The sequence below is a fragment of the Dunckerocampus dactyliophorus genome, chromosome 7 (assembly GCF_027744805.1).
Source record: "Dunckerocampus dactyliophorus isolate RoL2022-P2 chromosome 7, RoL_Ddac_1.1, whole genome shotgun sequence".
NCBI classification, from domain to species: Eukaryota; Metazoa; Chordata; class Actinopteri; order Syngnathiformes; family Syngnathidae; genus Dunckerocampus; species Dunckerocampus dactyliophorus.
In genome coordinates this window covers 11,385,439-11,406,077 of record NC_072825.1, presented here as the reverse complement: position 1 = coordinate 11,406,077, position 20,639 = coordinate 11,385,439, and the positions used below count along the sequence as shown (strand labels likewise).

The window sequence follows — 20,639 nt, the reverse complement described above, 5'->3', positions numbered from 1 at the left end:
GGATGCTGAATATTGGATGACAATGCGAAAGACGCAGACTCTTCTGATTGGATGCTTTCACAGCCTTTTAGGCAATAATCCAATGAGAGGAAACGTGATGGTGAGCAGAGGTTATGCTTATGCGCTGATTGGACAATGCTCGGAACGTTTGGCCTCCTCGCGGGCGCTGATTGGACAGCCGACCAGCAGGCTCGTAGTATGATGTGATGTCAGTGGAAAGGTGCATTTTTCACCTCTGTATCAAACCACTGGAGCACAGATTGTTTATGAAGGAAGCGATGTGTTACTCTGTAATTTTAAAAAGCGATGCCAGTCTTTTCAATTATGTTTCCTTGTGTATGAGTGATTAAGTGCTAATTTCAACATCCATAAACAGACGACCTCGCAACTAAATTATCAAAATCTTTGGTACACACATTGTATTGAGAATTATGCAGAGTAGCTCTCTTTCCGGCACTCGTGTGTACAGTATGATGCATGTATCAATTCCATTACAGTATATGTATACTGTACTATATATACTGTATATGTAAACTCTGAAACTGAGTCACTGCTTTGCATTTCGAGTAATAGAAGTTATACTAGTTTCTAGTAGAATACAGCTACTCTAAAGTTAAGAGATAAAACAGTTACACAGCAAAACATAATGACACAATAAGTTTATTGCACAAAGGAACAGCCGATATTAATGTAAAATAGGCACGTCATATTTGTTGTGTTTATCTGTTTATTTTCAGAACGAGGACATTTTATATCCACTGCATAATGTGCAAACCAAAATTACAAACAGGCAAAATTACACAGTACAAATGCATAAAGAACACTAAATGACAATTTAATGTTCTCTTTGTGCTTTCTGCATCACACCCTAGACTGTCCTGGTGCTATAACAAACAAGGTAATTACACAGTATAATTAATACAGAGCAGTTCATGCTCTTTTGGGTTTTAGCAATTGCAATTCATTGCAATGTATGTGTTTGCATTTCACAGGCTAAAGTAAAAGTAAAAGAATGATTCTTTATTTTATGCAATGATTAAACAAATGTTTTAACACAAATTTTAAACAGGTTAATTTATGCTCAAAATTTTTGTGGGCCTTTTGGTTTGGGGTTAAACCAGCGGCTTTCACTAGACCACTAGGGTGCGCTGAAGGACTTCAGGGGAGAGACAGCTGCTTGAGGAAAAAATAAACATGCTAAACTAAGCTCAGTTACATGATATCTAATGATAGGCGAGACCTCGGGCCATTACAGTGTGCACAACAAATAATTTCCCCCCCATCCAAAATAAAGTGTGTTTCTTAAGAAAGCTGAATATAACATCACTGAAGTAAGTGGCAGGCCTGTGCTGGAATTTCAACCTTGTTGGCAGCTTGGTGGCGTGTTGGCTTACCTTCCCTACTCTCCGTCTGCAACCCAATGGCCTCAAATGCTGACTGATTGATGACAAGGTTTTTTTTCCCCCACCAATATAAAGGTGATGTTTCATTGCCTGTTTGCTTTCACTTTCACAGTTGGTGCCTTCCTGCATCCAAAGTCCATACAAATGAGAAATAACATGGCCAAAATGGTTGCTCATAACTATGGTTTTACTTGACCGATTTAAACCCTTTCAAAACTTATATACGGCATGAAGTCTGCACTTCTGACGCAAATTGAAATGGAGTGTGTGTGTGTGGCTGTGCCATCATGCATAAACCACAGAGATGGACTTCTGAGAGTTAAAGTGGAATCTCAATGATTAAAGCATCTCCCCCAAAGCAGCAGCACCGTCATGCACTTTTGGTCCAATACCTCGGCTGTGCACCTGGCCAAATTATGCACTGCTGGTTGGAAGAGGCAAAAAAATGCGCAACTGCGAAGTTCACATAGACACAGACAGTGCCTTCACCATGTTTGTAGTAAAGTCCATCTTCAGTGATGGAAACTTGAGACCATGAAACCAAGCATCCATGGTTCTGGTGTAAGCGATGACGGCACTCTGCGTTCCTTTTCATCAAAGTTCTGGCCTTCAGGCTGCAGGCCACCTTGTTCCATGACGGGCTGGAGCAGAGGTGACACTTACGGATAAGACTTGTGGTACAGGCATGTGCCGCTCTCTTTCATTTCTAAATTCCTCTTCACACACAGTTAGGACTGAGCTTGGAGTCATTTAAAGCAGGGGTTCTTAACTTTTCTGATGCTGGGGCCCAATGTTTTATGGACTTGAGCCCCAAAAGTACTGTAAATTTTACAAAATCCTGCTAACAAATGGAACAAACGGCGACTAAATGACGGGAATGATGTTTTTCAAGAAAAATGTACAATTGTGACTGTCGCACACAGTGGTCTCATGTAAATAGACACATATGTAATATTTCCATTCTGCTCTCATTCAGGTAAATCAGATCTCTCTCTGTGATGCTCTGCAAACCACAAACATAATATTTCAGAGGAATGCTTTGGAAAACCAAGCCAAGCATCGAGATGAGACCATAGTACAGTACAATAGAGATGCACATTCAGTACAGTATGTTTATTTCAGTAACAATGGCACTTTTAGAAAATATTTGACTCAAGAGACATCAAAAGAAATTGTACTTAAGATATGACATACAACAAATAAATACAGCCATCCATGTTCTATGCCGCTTGTCCTCACTAAGCTCGTGGGGATATGCTGGAGCCTATCCCAGCTGACTTTTGGGCGAGACACGGGGTACACCCTGGACTGGTCGCAAATAAATACATAATGAACACATTTTAGAAAACCTTTTCGAGTCTGGAACTTAAAATGCATGGAAACAAAAATAATCTATTTTCAGTGAAACATACTGTATGTGTGTGCACTACTGAACCCCTATCATGTTTCATCCACAGAATACAACACACAAATGATAGTATACCCCCTTGCATCATTAAAGTACCTTGACAGATTTTGAACAATTCTGTATAACTCCGCTATCAATTGTCTTAATGCTAAATTAATTGAATAAACAAAACGCAACCCATCAGCAGGCACTTGACAAGACTTAGGCACTTGACTAATGTCTCTCATTTGGCACAGAATAGGAAGTATTGAAGTGTAGGTGTGAGGGAACCACCCCAATCCATTTACCGCCACCATTCAAGCACACCAAACTATGTTACTGATTATATCTACGTGTTGTTGGCATTACTGTCAAGGACCGCAATTTATTGTCCAGCATACAGCTTCTTCTAGGTGATGGAGTCCATCTGCATGGAGTCCACTGCTGAAGCGATTGTGAGTAGGGCTTCATCACAGGATAGCTGCTATGATGTGGTGGAGTCTGGCTGGCTGAGGTCCTTCTTCTTTTTCTTCTTCCCCCCACAGGTCTTGCACATGCAGCACAGGAAGCACGGGGAGGCCAGCAGGAGGAGCGGAGAGGTTATCAGAACCACAATGGTAACCCCCACCAGGATCCCCACCACCTGAGGAGCAATAAAAGCAGATTCTATAAAACAAAGTGGTCAGTCTGATCAATGCATTTGAGACTATGATATGTTGCACATGAATATTACATTAAAAGGCACTATAACATCAAATTCAAATACACTTTCCTTTACAGGCTTTACACAAGCCTCCAGATAGATGGCAGCAGTGATTGAATTCATGAAAGGAATAGTTAGGATTTTTTGAAGCTGCATCCACCAGCGTTGCAGCCATCATCATATACGCAACAATGGACAGCCGAGTAAAATAAAGCCGAGTGATTTGCGAGGTCTGATTTTTTAGAGGAGGCATTTTTGTCATGCAAATGTATGACTCTTTCGAACACATATTGCTTTGAGAAGCTAAACTCTTTACTTAAGTAGCCCCAGCAATTAACCGGAACTGCGTTTCTCATCACTGAAATCCGACAAGTACTGGGCTCACGGGACCAAGTGCGGGGACAGTCACCGTTGATGGACTACACTGCTGATGGGGATGTCATACAACTTCATGTCAAAAAAATCCAAACTATTCCTTTAATAGTCTGATGAGAACAGGCAATGAAGTATACATTGTACTCTTTGAGAAACCGAAGGTGAGGCCACCGTGAGCGTGGCTTTTTGGCCAAGAGTGGGCTCATGGCACCTGCAAGTTTCTGTTTGTCAGCATGTCACCAATAATATACTGTAATGTTGCAGTTGTCATGGTGTATTGTGCACCATGACTTCCTCCAGCCTGTCTAATGTCTTTAATGTAAGTGTGACATCACTGTTCCTGCTAATCAGACAATAAAATGCATAGAAATGTCATACGGGTGACACATGCAGTACCGATGCATCCACAAGGGATGGGGGCGCGCATGAGCTGGAAGGTGCTTGTCACAGAAGTCCTTCCACAGAGGAAAAGCCAATGTTTTTTTTTCTTTCTGCTAGCACTAGCTAGCTGAAAATCAAATTTATTCAATAGATCTTTAGGATCTGCTGAATGAATGAGTGAATTTGACTGCCAAGATGGAGAATTATATACTAAAACTCACCAGGAGGTGATCAGACTCAAAAAAGCATCAGAACTTTTCCTGGAGAAGGAAAGACTGCATGTACTTCATATACCGATAAAAGGTAAGCACACAAATGTTTTTCAGTTTATTAAAAAAATAAATAAATGGAACTAAGAAGGATTTGACATTTTTTTTACCCAAAGTGAATTATTCTTTTTCTGCTGATGCTCTTAATGAGCAACCTGTATTAACATAAAAAAACTTCCTAGGGAGTCAGTGCCGCACCAATCATGAACCCACCGCACTGGCTTATCTGAATTTACCTGACTGTTTTGAGAACTGTAGTGGCCAACACAACCTATTTATGTAAGAAGAAAATCTACTGTAATCCTTGCTTTTTTTTGGTTTGCTTTATGGTGCAAATAGGGAGGAAAGTGCTGTTCCAGGACAAATGTATACAGATCAAATATTCCTGTTTGCCGCTGCTTCATTATGTTGTGAGAGGTTAGGGGTATTGTTGTAATGTTGACTGAAAATATCAGGTCCGCCAAGACAATTTTAATAATATAAACTAAACCTTAGATTATTGTCCACAGATAGCCTTCCGGCATTCCAAACAGTGCGTGTGTAATGTTTTTATATACTTTTATTAGTTTAATAAAACGAGTCAATACACTCTTATGCATAAATGGAAAATCTAATTATGTATCAACAACACTGTAATACAGGGGTAATACAGTACCGGTCCAGTACCGGTGGGGATGAACCGGACCGCGGGAAGCTTTCAGGTGCAATGATAAATAAAAAAGATACACTTGTAAATAGCTACATCAAATTTTATGTCAATTGCGGTAATAAGGGCCATTATTTTATTTAAAAAATAATATACAGTTACAAATACAATAGTTTTGGCATTTATATGTTGTTTTTTGCAAGCTTTGTTCGACGGTCCCTGAACGCACCATTGTGCGTGTGCTAACTTTCTCTCATATTTCACCTCATATTTGGTGTCAAATGCTGATACTATGTGGGAATGCATAAAGGTACGTTTTGGTAAACTTACTGAGTGCTAATGTGCACATTTGTCTCAAGTTAATTCATGCTAGCACACTGCCTTTTACCACACACGACATTCAGCGATGTAATAATCTCTCTGTAAAACAAACTCTAGGCTTGTACTGGTGGATGGTGGGTCTGCATTCATTTTGTGCTTTTAATTTGATGTTGTTCATGTCTTAGTTTTACACAATACATTATAAATAAGATAAATTTGATCGCTATAATGTAATCACCCCCCCCGTTCTGCTGGGGATTTGGGTCCGTGGGTCAAAAAAGGTTGGGGACCGCTGCTGTAATAGACAGCCGCAAATGGAGTAACACTGGTACTAAATAAAGTACTTTTACAGGCAGGCTTAAAATTTGCCAATTATGAGCTGATTTACTGCACTACGCTAAAGCTCTGCAGACACTTAGCCATTGTTCTACGACTACGGGAGAAGCAAAGATCTACAAGAGTGATTGAAAAGTAACTCCCTATTTTAAAATACTTATAAATTATTTGTTGTATTTTGTTTTTTCTATTTTTTTTCAAGAGACTGTGGAAGAACTTGAAAAGTGATTATGAGAGGTTATGTCTTCCATCCCTCAAGAGTTCCTGGTGAAATCAGTTGATGCATATTCTGGTGCCCAAACTGAATTTTAAATAAAACCTCATGCTTTCCTTCCATGTCTATTTCTTGTCGAAATAATAGTTAATACATAAATTATATGTATTTAAAAATAGGGTGTTACTTTTTAATCACCCAACATAATACCAACTCACCTAAACATTACACATACAGTGTGACTTCTGTTTTCATTATTAATTCATGCCAAAAGGTCAGACGAAAACCAAATCATACAAAAACAGGGCGATTTTTCCCATACGAAATGAATTACTGTAGATTCTGGACTACAAAACGATACTTTTTTTACACGCTTCAGACCCTGTGCCTTAAACACTGATGCAGCTAGTTTATGGCTAAAAGAACTACAGTTTGTAGTGAACTCAGTAGTCAAGTGGATGCTAATATGTTTTGAAGTCTTATGCAGGGATCATGTTTTCATCTGACAAATCTTAAGTAAATTTGATCAAGTGTAGAATTACTACAGCTTCTGCTTGGACTGTGTGAGCTGTTGAACGCCAATGAAAAAAAGCATGTCACGTCTCAATCATCGGCACTAACAAATTACGTTTTGAACAGTGTAGGTAGGATTGCAAAGTGTCCTTCTGTGTAAATATCACATGTTACAATGTGTACACCTGCAGCTTAAACAAGTGTATTTATGTACACATTTTTTTTCTTTTTAAATTTGGTAGATGCGGTGTGCTCGATAGTCTGGAATTTTTGGTAATCTGTTAATAAAAATAAAAATATTCAGAAGAAATACAATTTTATAGAGAATAATTACAATTCTACATGCAGAAAACTATGCAAAATAATTATAAATGACAAATGGATGGAACTTATTGTTGATGCAGACTTCCTATACATCCTGGTTTGCGCTGTTTCTCACCATCTTAATGAAATTTCTGGCACTCACAACGTTGTGTTGCCCCATGGCAGGTTATTTAGCAGTCACACTCAAATAAAAAAGGCACGGACGGTGAGTGAGCAACACATAGCGTGCTTTGCTTGGGCACTCGAATGGGCTAGTTTGTTACGTGCAATATTGTACAATAAACAAGACTGTATGAAAATTTCAGACAAAAAACAAATCATACAAAAACTGAGGTTTTATTGTATAAATGAACATATAATATGTCCGTTTTTTACGTTGAAAACATTCTGACTGTGTTGTTTTACATCTCATACAACCCCACTCAAGCCCTCTGCCTCTCTGGTTTCAGAAGTATTTGCTTTGGAGAGAAAGTGCACATTCATTGGACGATATGATTATTTGCTCAGCTTCACTGGGAGTCAATGGGAGTCAATACGCTTGGCTTTTGTTTAATAATGGGAACCACATTTCAACTTAATTGCAAATAGGGTGTCTGACAGCAAAATGAATATTCTCCTTTAATAGCCCATCATAAACCATTTGTAATGCTGCATAACCTGATGTGAATCCAGTAGCAATTATTATTCCTGAGCTGGTCGCGCAGTCAGAAGGTTCACTGTGACGTCAACTGTGGGCAAGGATTTCAGATTTGGGGTGATTATCTCAGCTTAATGTCTGATGAAGGACTATTTATGCAACAACAAACAAATGAACCACATGCTTTTGAGTGACATTATTGTCGAACTAAATTAGAGTGAGTCACTAATGTGTCACACTATACAATGTACTAGCAAACAACAGTTTGTAGAGCTAGTGCACTACTCTTATTACCTGTAATAAGAGTCTCGTCAGTGTGTTAACAGGATTAGACATCGGAGCTCTGCCACATGCAAGCTGTTTCGTTTATTATTAGTATTTGTCTGAGCTGCATCACCTTTGTTCGGTCCCACATTAGCACGGCCCTGGAGTGGCCGAGTTTGTTTCTGCATGGCCCCTTATCGTAATGCCTGAGGAAAATGTCACCCTATAAATACAAAAGACACATGTTAAGAGAAGAAAATGCTCTTTCATGAGGTCATAAAGGTGGTGTTTTTACAACACTCACGTCCAGGTTGTGCAGACAGTACCAACAGAATGTGTGCTTGCAGCATTTGCACACCATCTGTGCACAGCCCTGGTTCCTCTCGATGTAGATGCCACACTTTGGACACTGTTTGATAGGCTGCTCAGAGTCGCTGTCACTGTGGCCCCTGTACGTGTGATTAAATGAAAGAGAGACAAGAGATGGCAAACAACGGGGGCGAGTAAGAGTACCAAATCACAGCGGCAGACAGCACAGTCCTGGGTCAGTGCTCGTGTTGAACTGGGTTATTTATTGTAGGAGTCAGCTGTATGACAGGGATATTTTAAGAGCACAATTCATGGCACAGGCCTTGTTGATTTAAACAACTACCATCATCCATTTACTATACCTATAATCCTGTTCAAGGTCACAGCGAAGCTGGGACCTATCAATGTTGCCTGTCATATGTTGTACTCATCACCTGTCAATCATAGGACTGACACCTAGAGACAGACTAGCATTTTTACTCACATTCAAATTTACGGACAATTTAAGATATGTCTGTACTCCCTCTTAATTGTGTTCTGAGGTCCTGAGCAAAGCACAAAATGATACTAACATGATGCCTTGTACACTTTGGCCCTGGTTCTCTTAAATCAGTGTTTCCCACATATTCACTTATTCCTGGTGGCCAACACAAATAAATTTGGATCGCCACAAATAGATTTAATGCTACCTGCTCGTCCTATGTTATTATAATGGTCTGTCTGTGGATGTAGCTTGTTGTTACAACTCCGTACAGTAGATGGCAGTATGCGCCGTAAATCCGCTCATACAGTATGCACCACAGAAGATGTAGCAGGAGGGATCAGTGGTGACAACTTAGTAACTTTGTTGTTATATATAGTGAGTATTCAGACCTCAGATAAGCGGTAGAAGATGGATGGATGGATGGATGGATCGGTTAGGCCCTAGATAGACCAAATCAATAGGAAGCAAACACAAACAGTTAGTGGTTTGGTCTGCAACATATCAGAAAAGAAGCAAAAATGTCGATCACTGTTTTCCAAAGTCAAAGCTGATGTGTGTTAATATCTTGTGTTGCCTAAAACACAAAGATAATATGTCTGCTTTCATGGATAACTAAAAAATATTTTAAAAAATATTCTCATCTGAAAGGCTGAAATCAGAGAGGGTGTTTACATTTTTTAATCAAAAACGTCAAATAGATTACCAAAACTTGTTGATTAATTGGATAATCAATTAATTATCGATTCACACATTAATTACTGCAGGTCTAATTCAGACCTCTCCAGAGCAGGTCGCCAACCCGTCAATCACAATCGACCATCCAATCTTAATCTATGATCCCGAAAACATTAGGAAAAATAAACACATTAATACATCAGTGCCCTCAGATAATTGGCCAAATGCACATTGCAGAAACAAAATTAAATTTAAAAAAATCCAGCCAAAATGGCAAAAACAAAAGAGAAAAAGCCAAAATGTTGAAAGTGCTTAGGTTCATGGCAGAGATCAAAGATCTTGGGCTCAAAAAGGTTGATGACCACTGCTCTAAAGACTCTTTTTCAAAAAACTAGCAACAAATCTTCATGATTTTATCTGGTGTTATTGGAGACTTTTGCAGACTCTGACATGAAAGCACGTATCGCTCTTCTCACTGAGCAGCAGGTGCTGCTGTTGGCCCCTGCCCCAATTAAAAGCACCCACAGGTGGCTCAGTCTTCTTTGTGACACTTTTAAAAAATGACAAAAAGAAGCGACAGTAGAAAGTTCATTTGTATTTCTTAACATTTGTTTTGCTTTTCATGTTTTTTACTCACTTGTTGTCTCTCCCACAACGTTACCCTCTCTCTACAATTAAATGCACACGTGTCATGACCAGTTATGCAAATGAGATGATGGCGTCATTGAGCAACTTCTAGAAAAGCCAATAGCTATACCGCTAGAGAACAGCTGTCATTAAATGGTAACTGCCATATTGTGAAACCTCTTAGAGCTGAAAGTCTACATTACATCCATTGTGGTGGTGTATAAAAAAAACTATATATTTTCCCAAATATTCCTTCCTGCTTCATCATGCTGCAGTATACCGCAGTATACAGGCTCCCTCTGTACAACGACCTATCTGGCTGGGGGCCCACCCTCCTCCTTTCCGTCCCTTGGCACACACACAATGGAATCACACTATCACTCAACGCCTCCCTGGTGACATCAATCAGTCTGGCGCAGCCCAGTCCAGTGTGGCACACTAATGTGGCTGTGCAACAAGGAGAACATAGAGGACAAGGTTTTCAGCTCTGTGGCACTACATTTGCTTAGTGAGTCAAAGAAGAGTGTTTCTAAATAGATAAAATGATGTACTAACAAACTTCACTTTTCCAAGACAAACAAATGTTACTTTTGTATACTCCACACTCATCCTACATACTTGTACAGATCGGTTTAGATTCTCTGTGACTGCCAGACTGACCTGCTTTCATCAGAGTGCGGCATCATGGGCTGGAGCTCGGAACAGGTGTGGCCACCTTGCCACGGTCCCCCGCAGTCGGAACAGAAGATGGTGTGACAAGTGGGACAGGGTACAGCGGCGGGCTGGCCTTCAGAACTCAGCTGCACACTGCACGCAGCCTGGCATTCGAGCACCGGACACCAGGTTTTACTTGGGTCCAGGTTCACCCCTGTGGACAGCACAGTGAGCGTACACTTAAATTAATGTGGGAGACAAATATAACTCCGAATATAATGGCAGGTGTTTTGTGAGGTCTCATTTTTTTGAGGAGGCATTTTTGTGATGCAAATGTATTACTCTTTTGAACGGGGTGGAAGATAAGTCACTGTTGCTGCACTACACGGCTGATAGGGATGTCATACAACTTCATGTCAAATAATTCAAACTCGCCCTTTAAGTGCTGTAAAATCTTGTGAATTTTTTGCACATTCCCTGTGGTGTTCTGTATTGCTGCTGGTTTTGCTGTGATAATTGTGACAATTTATTATGGATTTTATTTTATACTGGTATCGAATAATATGTAAATGTTATCCAACCCTAAACAATACATACCTCTCTCAAATTTTAAACGCTGATACAGCTTTGCACAATTCGCAGAGGCCAAGTCGTCTATCTGGAAACACAGAATATCTTGTTATATTTGAGCTACGTGGTGCTGTGAACACGGGCTGTACACTGAGGACACTAATAAAGATGCTCTGGGTCTTGGTGGCAAAGACACGTGTTGTATTGACAGGTGAAATTTTTTGTATACATGTGAATTAATACACCATCATCCAAGACACTTGCGGGGGGTGTGGCCAGGGGGGCGGGGGGTTGGGGGGCAGGATCAGAAAGGTTAAAAAGCATCAATCATCATATAATGTCCTCAAAATCACTGTCACAACCTGTACATACATTTTACATATTGCCTGAGGTGGGAGCATGTCAATGTTTTGCAAGTCTCAAGTAAGTCTCAAGACTAATCCCAAGCCAAGTCTCAAGTAAAGACAACCAAGTCAAGTGTGTGGTGTGTGGTAATGACTATGTTTTTCAACAGGACAACGCTGCAGTTCACAGTGCCTGCCTGACAAAGGACTTCTTCCAGAGGAATAACCTCACTCTTTTGGACCATCCTGCATGTTCTCCTGATCTAAATGGCAAGGGAAGTTTACAAAAACTGGACGTCAGTTCCGGACAGTGGATTCCCTTCGTGAAGCCATCTTCACCACCTGGAGCAACATTCCCACACTTTTGATCAGTTGATGAACAGCCTATTTCACTTTAATGCTTGTTTGCAATATATTGCTTACTACATTTTTTTTTTTTTTGCCTCACTACCATTACTTCTTTTTGCATTTTGAAGCTCTACTTCGAACAGTGTCTAACAGATCTAAGAGTGCAAAAATGTTTTCAACTGGCCTTAAGATTTTGATCAGGAGTGTATCATCTTGTATCGTTCTCGTGAACCCAAAATCGTGTATCATCTCATCTTGTGAGTTGAGTGTATTGTGACACCCCTATTAGTAATTTTGGTATCAAATGCTTAGTGTCCTCTGTGGCTTCTAGTACTGTATTCATTTACACAGTTACAGGTACTGTACTAATATTAGCATACAATTTAATTTCAATTTGTGGAGCATGTAACATTTAACCCTATGTAATCTAGCGGCTACCATTTTAAAATCATCACATTTTGTCACTTCCCACTTATTATATAGCTTATTAATTGTTTTTCTGTCTTTTTCCTTAGTTTCTTTAGCTTCTAACTATATCTTTGTGGGTAAAATGTGTTCTCTTACAAGTATCAACATGTTTTGGCTGAAACAGGATCTTACAGTTTGCTCACTGGCTTTAGTTTGGTTAGTCATAGCTTTGTAAAAGCCTCAGTATTTGCTTTAAGTGGTGATACAAATATCGCTGTTTTTATTAGTGAGGCTTACCTCCGTGTCCAGTAACATGCCAATGTGTTTGCAATCCATATCTGGACAGGTGATAGGTGCCCCTCCACCCTCCTTGATTGCCAGCTCAACATACTGCTGCAGACACTAGAGGGATAGAAATGTCACAGTAGCATTTTCAAATAGGACAAACCAAGTGTCAAAAATGTAAAAACACAACCCGTACTCACGGACATCTAGTGCTGGATTAATAAGTAATATCTAGTAATATCTAATAGCTCGAGTATGAAATTATGGACACTTAGCAAAGGTTGCATCAACACTGAATTGCACAACTGCAGACAGATTTGAGGAACATAAAATAAAATGTCAATTATTGGGTAACAATTACATCATGTGCTTTTTTTATGAAACACTGCATGTGTGTACTGCACTTGCATACAGTAAATTACACTATTTTCAAAGCTCGCTATAGCAGGGCAGGATATCAACATCTCACTTTTCTGTTTGTATTTAACAAAGACAGTTTAGTCGTACACCTTTGTACCTCTTTTCAGTGATAGAAGACCTTGTTTATAGTGTGTCATAAACAGGCTATGAGACTGAGAGTGATAGTGGCACAGTCAAGATCCAAGATTCAGGAGTTTTATTGTCATATGCACAGTCCCCTGCCTTATCGCGACAGTATGAGCAGAGCACTTTTATTAGTCTAAATACAGATACATATATTTTCTGCATATATTTTTAAATAAAAAGATAATTAAATGTTTTTTATTTTAAAAAACAATTATTTTATGACATATTTTTATTTAGTTATTTTATATATTTTTATCAGTGGAACCTCGGTTAGCGTGTTTTTTAGTTCACATAAAAAATGTAAGTCAATATTTTCCTCGGTTTGTGTACATTTTCCAGTTAGCGTACAATATCGCGCACGTCTTGTTATGTTATTAACACACTGCATGAGTCCAACTGTGTTCTCCATGTGTTTTTATCACAAACGTCCTTAGCGTACTAACAAAATGGCAAGCGGAAGTCAGCTACGTCCGTCGCCTGTCTATAATGTCATCAGCGGTTGACTCACAAAAATGTTAACACAAAACACGTTTTTAGTTCTACATGCATAAAACAGTTCTCAATGCATATAAATGCCGAATTAAAGGGACAAATGAATATTTAAGCTTACTTTTACCTTCATCGGAGACGTGGCTGATCCTAAGGATACAACGTGGCAGCGACACACCGCACAGACACCATCTTCCTGTTTTGTCAGGAGTTACTTCTTGAATTTAATAGTGTTTCTCACCTTCTTTATCAAATGCTGGTACTTGCAACCTTCTTACTTGCTCCATTTTGAGTTATTGATTTGAGAAACACGAATTCAAGAAATAACTCATGGCAAAACAGGAAGGTCGTGTCCATGTTGATCTTGCTGCCGCATGTTGTCTTTGAGAACAGTCACATCAAGAATCATGTCTTTAATTGAGGTAAAAGTAAACTTAAATGTTCATTTTCCTTTCATTCATCATTTATACTCTATGTATTTCCAAGTATTTGGAATTGTTTTCTATGTGTAAAGCTATAATTGTAAACTATAACAATGTGTTTTGTGTTCATATTTTTGGCTTTCTCTAACATAACAGTTGTGCATATCCCTAACTTTTATTCTGTACATACTGTATATGTATTATTGGTGAAATTGGAGGTTCAGTGCCACTTACAGCTGTACAGAAGATGCACTTGCAGCTGTGCAGTGTTCTGGTGAGCGCAGGTGCATGCTTGCAGAGGCACAACTTGCAGAAGACATCAGGACCATGCCGGGGGTCCAGGCTTGCACACGCCCCCGGTTCTGAATCTTTAGAAGTTGTGCTGGTCATGTTGGAATGACGTCAGCAGGGAAAGATGACAGAATCAGGCTGCTTCTAGCTCCTCTTATGGGAACAGAGGGGAGTTGTACCCTGCATGCTGCTGTAAGGTTTACACAAACACATTTGTGTTTACAACAGCAACTTCAAATAACCCTGAGCCCTGCACCATAAACATGACCTTCCTTGTGGTGTGGATCAGTGATGTAGCACGGGGGGGGTGCTGCATCAACAAAAACACGTTTACATGCAGTCAATATTCGGGATAAGGTCAATATTCTGGACTACTCTGAAGCATATCCAAGTTCCATTTCCTCAATATTGTCCCATGAGATGGTAGATTAAAATGCTTGCCGAAATGTGTCATCACTTTTGTGATATACTGTAACAAACCAGCACAAATACTCTGTTTTTCTACATTTTGGATACAAATCAGCCTTGGTGGAATAGTGAAATGGTTACATGATTGTTAATTGAGGTCATTTAAATCAGGGCTGTCGAAACCTTTTCCACCTTGGGAAGCATACTGAAAAATCTAAGGATGTGTGGGGCCACTTTGATGTTTTTATAAATATTTTTTATTTTGAAAAGGCTAAAAAAAATAAGATAAAATGTATATACACTCCGGATCAAAATTTTAAGACCAGTTGAAAAATTGCATGAATTTACATTTTGCACTGTTGGATCCTAAAGGGGACCTATTATACACATTTTTGGGCCTTTGTATTGAGTTCTGGACTCCTATAGAGCAGCTACACACGATAAACCGCACAGAAAGCTTTCTAGATCATCCAGACTCTGCACCTCTTCCTGCAGTGTTTCCTGCCTCCCGCCCAAAAGGTCTGTGTAATTTACTCCACCCATTGCCCTCCTCCAGGTACATCTCCTGGTCAAGCCCACTCCGCTGTGATTGGTCACACTCCCAAGCACTCCCAAGGACTTCCGGACAGCTGCCGAACCCCTTTTGTCCCATGACTTACACAAAATAAACACAGTTACGACACTGATAAATTGTTGCTTACAGCTTGCTCTTCTGACTCTTCAACACGACCAAGTAATGTTGGAAAGGCATCAGACTTCAGCAACAGTTTGGCAGATAGTCCAGCTTCATATTGGCCCATGTTCACAAAATGAGACCCGCTGGCTGGTAATCAGCAACGCCAACCACTTCTGCCTGATGCTTGTTCAGCACACCCAAACAAACATTTCTTGGGAGCCATTGCTCGACGTGCTAACACCGCGAACAGAGCGAAACACAGCCGGGGTGCTGGGCATGCCAATACAAGGAAGTCTGTGTTACATTGACATCAATGGAACTCGGTGTTAAAAAAAAAACTCTGTAAAACACAGCGTGCAGAGGCATCCAAAACTGCTTTCAGGTCTCATTTCCAAATGCGCAAACCTCATTATCTGACGCGTTGGCATCATTTAACACGAGAATACAACATTGTAACAACATTTATATGTCATGAAAGAGGAAAAGCATAATAAGTCCCCTTTAAGGAGGTAGTAGAGTCGAGTAAATGCAAAAAGAAGAAATGGGAATAAAACAAAAAAAAGTAAGGAATTTATTGCAAACAACCATTAAAGTGAAATTGGCTGTTCAACAGCTGATCAAAAGTTTAAGACTACAGCCTTTAAAAGCCAAAATCTTTTGTGAATTCAGTGTCATTTTCTGTCAGATATTCACACCGCCATGATCTCTTGATGGCAAAGGCAAAAAAGCTTTCTTTCTTTGAACGCAGACGGATTGTTGAGCTGCATAAGCAAGGCCTCTCACAGTGAGCCATTGCTGCTGAGGTTGAACACAGGAAGACAGTCATTTGAAACTTCTTCAAAAATCCTGAGGGTTACGGAACAGAAAAGTTTTGGTAGACCCAAAAAAAGTCACCAGCCCTGAACCGGAACATGGGATGATCGTAGGCCCAAGTGAAGGTTGTTATTGGAGTTGAGTGCAGTCCAATAACCATCAGAAGGAATCTGCCAGAGAAGGGTTTTAAAAACAAAAATGTCCTCGTCTCCATCAAGGTCACAAAATTGCCCGTTTGGAATTTGCACAAGAGTACCAAACATGGGACACTGAAAGGTGGAAGAAAGTTTTATTCTCAGATGAGGAAAAAATGGAACTTAGACGGTCCTGATGGCTTCCAACGTTACTGACATGACAAAGAGACCCCACCTGAGATTACCACACAGCACAGTAGAGGGGGGGCCATCATGATCTGGGGTGCATTTTCCTTCAATGGAACATTGGAGCTTCAGGTTGTGCAGGGGTGACAAACAGCAGCTGACTATGTGAAGATGTTGCAAGGGGCATCCCTCATGACAGAAGGCCCTCGTCTGTGTGGTAATGACTCAGTTTTTCAAGAGGACAACGCTGCAGTTCACAATGCCCGCCTGGCAAAGGACTTTTTCCAAGGGAATAACCGCCCTCTTTTGGACCATCCTGCATGTTCCCCTGATCTAAATTCAACTGAGAACATTTAGGGTTGGATGGCAAAGGACAAAATTGGACATCAGTTCCTGACAGCGGGTGCCCTCCGTGAAGCCATCTTCACCACCTGGAGCAACATTCCCACTAGCCTCCTGGAAACACTGGCATCAAGCATGCCCAAACTCATTTCTGAGGTGAATGTCGCAGTTACTTATTACTGAGTCCATTTTATTTCTATTCTAATGTTTTTGTTTTTTTTTAAATATGGTTGTAAACTTTTTATCAGCTGATGAACAGCCTATCTCAGTTTAAAGGTTGTTTGCTACAAATTGCTTATTCAAAAATGTTTTTTGTTGTTTGTACAAGGACCATTGGCCAATAAAAAACAAAGCTGATTCAAGCATTAGTACAACAATTGTAAAAAAGTCTCCTTTGATGATAAAAATCCCAGTCAAAAGTACACTGCATTGGGTACATTCATGTTTCTATGTGTTTTCTTCTGCTGTGTGTAGACACCATATGTTGTAACCTAGGAAACTGTGGATTTAAATACACAATCTACAGCAACATTACCCACACAGTGTTCTCTGTTTGACCAGGCTGTTTAAATTGGCTGGGATCTGAAGCGCAACCCGGTCAGCAGTGGCCTACATTTGAAGTGAGTAACCTTTTATTATCTACTATTGATCAGTGGTGGCATAGATGCACGTCATTGACAGTGAAGCTGGTGGAGAAAAGCATGATGGTATCCATGCGCAGTCATGACGGAGTACAACTATATTTATTGTATGGGAAATAAAGATTAACCATGTGACATCACAACCTTGGTTGTTAACAATCACGATTAAGTTCAGGGTTGGCATTTTAAATGTTTTGGCTTTGTAATTTTTGCTGCATTTATTTGTTGCGCCTCACCACAAATACATTTGATAGGTTTAGTGCTACCTGTTCACCCTGGCTCACAAACACATTATAATGCAGGGGTTCTCAACCTTTTTGACCTTGGGGACCAAATTTTCCTGTACAATGTGGCCTGGGGCCCATTCAAATATCCATCCATCAATCTATGTTGAGATGCACAACAGGCTAATAGTGGAAAAAAATTACTGCAAGAACATATTTAAGAACAACTCACGGCGACTCACTGTCGTTTGAAAGTGGGATGGTCAGCAGCTTCTTTGCAGCGGTCTCTCCGATCACACATATCAACTGTGGCAGGCAGAGCCAACTTCTCTGCTATAGTGAGTTGTGCTACACGTCTGGCACATTTGGAGTGGCTAACCATTGTCACAACAGACCTTTTTTGCATCTGTAGCTCATTTTCTTTTTGTTTGGAATTCGAAAAATTCGTACTTGATAAAGTCTGGATTGTATTTCCTGAAAAAAATCGTATTTTGAGGTGTTTGTCCTTGGTTTCATCTTGATTTTTTTTTTTTAACTTAGCTGCTAGTTGAGTGTCTTCTTCTGCCTCCAAGTGTCCCTAACAAGTGACTGATGTATTACTGCCACCAGTGGTGGGAGGCGGTATTGCAACTGACTGTCTCACAGATAACAGCCCTTACACTGTATACAGTCTGAGAACAGCATGCAGCCGAGGCCCACAGGTGCAGAACTACTACTACTACTACAACTTTTTTGTGGCCCTCTAGGTGGCGCTGGCGGCCCAAGCGCGGCCCTATGGTTAAGAATCTCTGTTCTAATGGGACTGTCTGTGTAGCTTGCCATTACCCCTTCAGACATTTGATGCGAAGCCATGTACCCCCTACTCTTACACACATAAAAAACAGAAACATTTTTATCTTCATTAACTTGAAAGATTGAACATTATTAATTGGTTCATTAATTTCAATGTATTTCCGGGTCAAAAATGTGTATTTTGCATGGTCACATTTTGCTAAAGTTTCACATGAGCACTGATAAATAGATAAGTAGTCATCCTACATAGCTTTTCTTTCAGTTTGATGTTGGCATCCTTCCATTTGAATGGCTTGAATTTGAGCTTCACTTTGTTGTCCACTCACAATGGCTATGGTTTAAGTCTGCATATTAATTTAATGCCAAATTGAAGGAAAGTTTAACAATCACAATAAAGCAGTAACCAAAGCACAAAAATACATACAACCAACGATAAGCCTCATTTTCGGGGAAATCTGTAACAGTGTCACTCACAGTAACAGGTTTTCACCGCTGCGCCATATTGTGAGTGTTAGGTGCTAATTGTCATTTTGATTCGCCAAAGCCCTATGACAATTGGTGAACCCCTGGGGATACGCGTACCCCACTTTGGGAACCTAGGCCGTACAGTAAATGGCATCTTAACTCTGCTTCGTAACACACCTCATGCATAACGAGCGCACAGGCACACGCACGTCTACTTCGCCACTCTAACTTCATTTTATGTTGTACACTTCTTGTGACAGAAACCAAAAAGCTCCGTTTTACCTGTCCACACACAAAAACTGGAGCTTTTAGAAGTCTGCACTATGGCAGGAGTCTAGCGTCATGGCAAATTATGCAAATTTTACAATGGCGTCTAGTGGCACTCCAATCATTGCAGATCACTATGGCCAAACAGGTAAGACCTGCGTATAAAGTGACTTGACAAGTCTGAATGTGTATATCATTTAAAAGGCAACTCCCACTCACTCCCTTTCTGGTCTCCATGGTTGGCAAAAATGACAATATCGTAACCAGGGAAAAATGACAATATGTATGTGTGGAAACCTGAAAGTTATGATATAACAATCAGGTTTCCGCAGTCGTTAGAGTTATTTTACATGTACCACTGTCAAGACTGTCACTGCTATTTTACCATTTTACAGTAAAATGTTCAATGTAATCAAATGTGAAGCATTTTCTTTCAAGGTTGCATATTTACACGTATCTTTAAAGACTGACGCATTTATGAACAGCTTCCGTGTAGAGTGATGACGCTTACCTTGCCAGTGGACAGCTCGGTGGAGAAACTGCGCGAGTCCTCAGCCACACTGTGACACATGTGCTCTCACAGTGTGCTGTCGTTATAACAACCGCCACTGCCAACGCCTACACTAACACTACTCATACAACTGTGTGAGTGTGTGCAGTCTACTGCTTCCATTCAGCAAACTGCTGTCCGCGACTCCTCCTGCTGGTCATACTGTACGTAGGCTGCATTAAAGACAGTCGGAAAAAACAAGTTGGATATGAATGCACCATATCATGATGTAGATTTGAAACTCGTTATCATACTCAATTCCCGAACCTTTACATTCGATATCATTTTGCTTTTTTACTTAACATTGTTTAAAAGTACGTAAATTATACGAAAACGTTCATGTGTACCCGGAGTGTGCGTGTTTGCTTGGCCGTCGCATCAAGGGTTGATACTAGGGGTGGACGATACTGCAAATTTTGGTATCCGATCAGATACCATGTAAAAACAGGAGAAAGAATTTCCGATACCGATTTTTTTTTGTTGGAAGCGGATTCTCGTATCTTGACTGCAAGTTTTCGAATGACATGTCACTCGTTCATATACATCAATCCATCAGACCAAGAACATCTATGTAGACCTTTAGATGCCAAGAAAAAAACTTATGTTTATTTTAGGGCTCAATAGCTGTTTTAGAGGATTTCTACAGTAATGCTACTACTACTAGATGATACATGTAAGTTCAAGATTAATAATAAAATAATTAATGAGTTCATTTTCTTTGTTGACCTAAATGTGTGCGTCCACTAGACTTTTGATAAAACTTCCAACCATCAACGTAAGATGAATAGACTCTTCCAAGTACCGTATGTATGCATGTACTGTATGTATGTATGCTCACTGAGATGAAGTATTATGTCTTAACTATTTGACCTCCATATTTTTGTGCAACCTCCGAGGCATCTTTTTCTTGATTTTT

The 20,639-nt window shown here is 40.0% G+C and overlaps 1 protein-coding gene across 2 annotated transcripts; it reads right to left on the bottom strand.

The window, feature by feature from the left end:
• Positions 1-2,501: 2,501 nt before the first annotated feature.
• rnf144b (ring finger protein 144B) lies at positions 2,502-20,585 on the bottom strand. 2 transcript variants are annotated; one of them, XM_054782375.1, is made up of 8 exons: positions 19,685-20,585; positions 14,169-14,415; positions 12,490-12,594; positions 11,120-11,180; positions 10,529-10,736; positions 8,078-8,222; positions 7,907-7,996; positions 2,502-3,433 (listed from the first exon to the last, which is right to left on the bottom strand). In XM_054782375.1, the coding sequence occupies exons 2-8, from the start codon at positions 14,322-14,324 to the stop codon at positions 3,275-3,277; spliced, it is 924 nt and encodes a 307-aa protein (XP_054638350.1). In that variant the 5' UTR covers positions 14,325-14,415; positions 19,685-20,585; the 3' UTR covers positions 2,502-3,274. The 2 variants fall into 2 exon arrangements, with proteins under 2 accessions (XP_054638350.1, XP_054638351.1); XM_054782376.1 differs by lacking the exon at positions 14,169-14,415.
• Positions 20,586-20,639: the final 54 nt, after the last annotated feature.

What these genes read in the sequence shown, in the direction of transcription:
- rnf144b (XM_054782375.1), bottom strand. Translation starts at nt 14,324, where the DNA reads ATGACCAGCACAACTTCTAAAGATTCAGAACCGGGGGCGTGTGCAAGC. An exon ending in AGTGCATCTTCTGTACAGCT is followed by an intron (nt 12,595 to 14,168) that starts GTAAGTGGCACT and finishes CTATCCCTCTAG; the next exon opens with TGTCTGCAGCAGTATGTTGA. An exon ending in ACTGTCTGCACAACCTGGAC is followed by an intron (nt 7,997 to 8,077) that starts GTGAGTGTTGTA and finishes TTGTATTTATAG; the next exon opens with GGTGACATTTTCCTCAGGCA.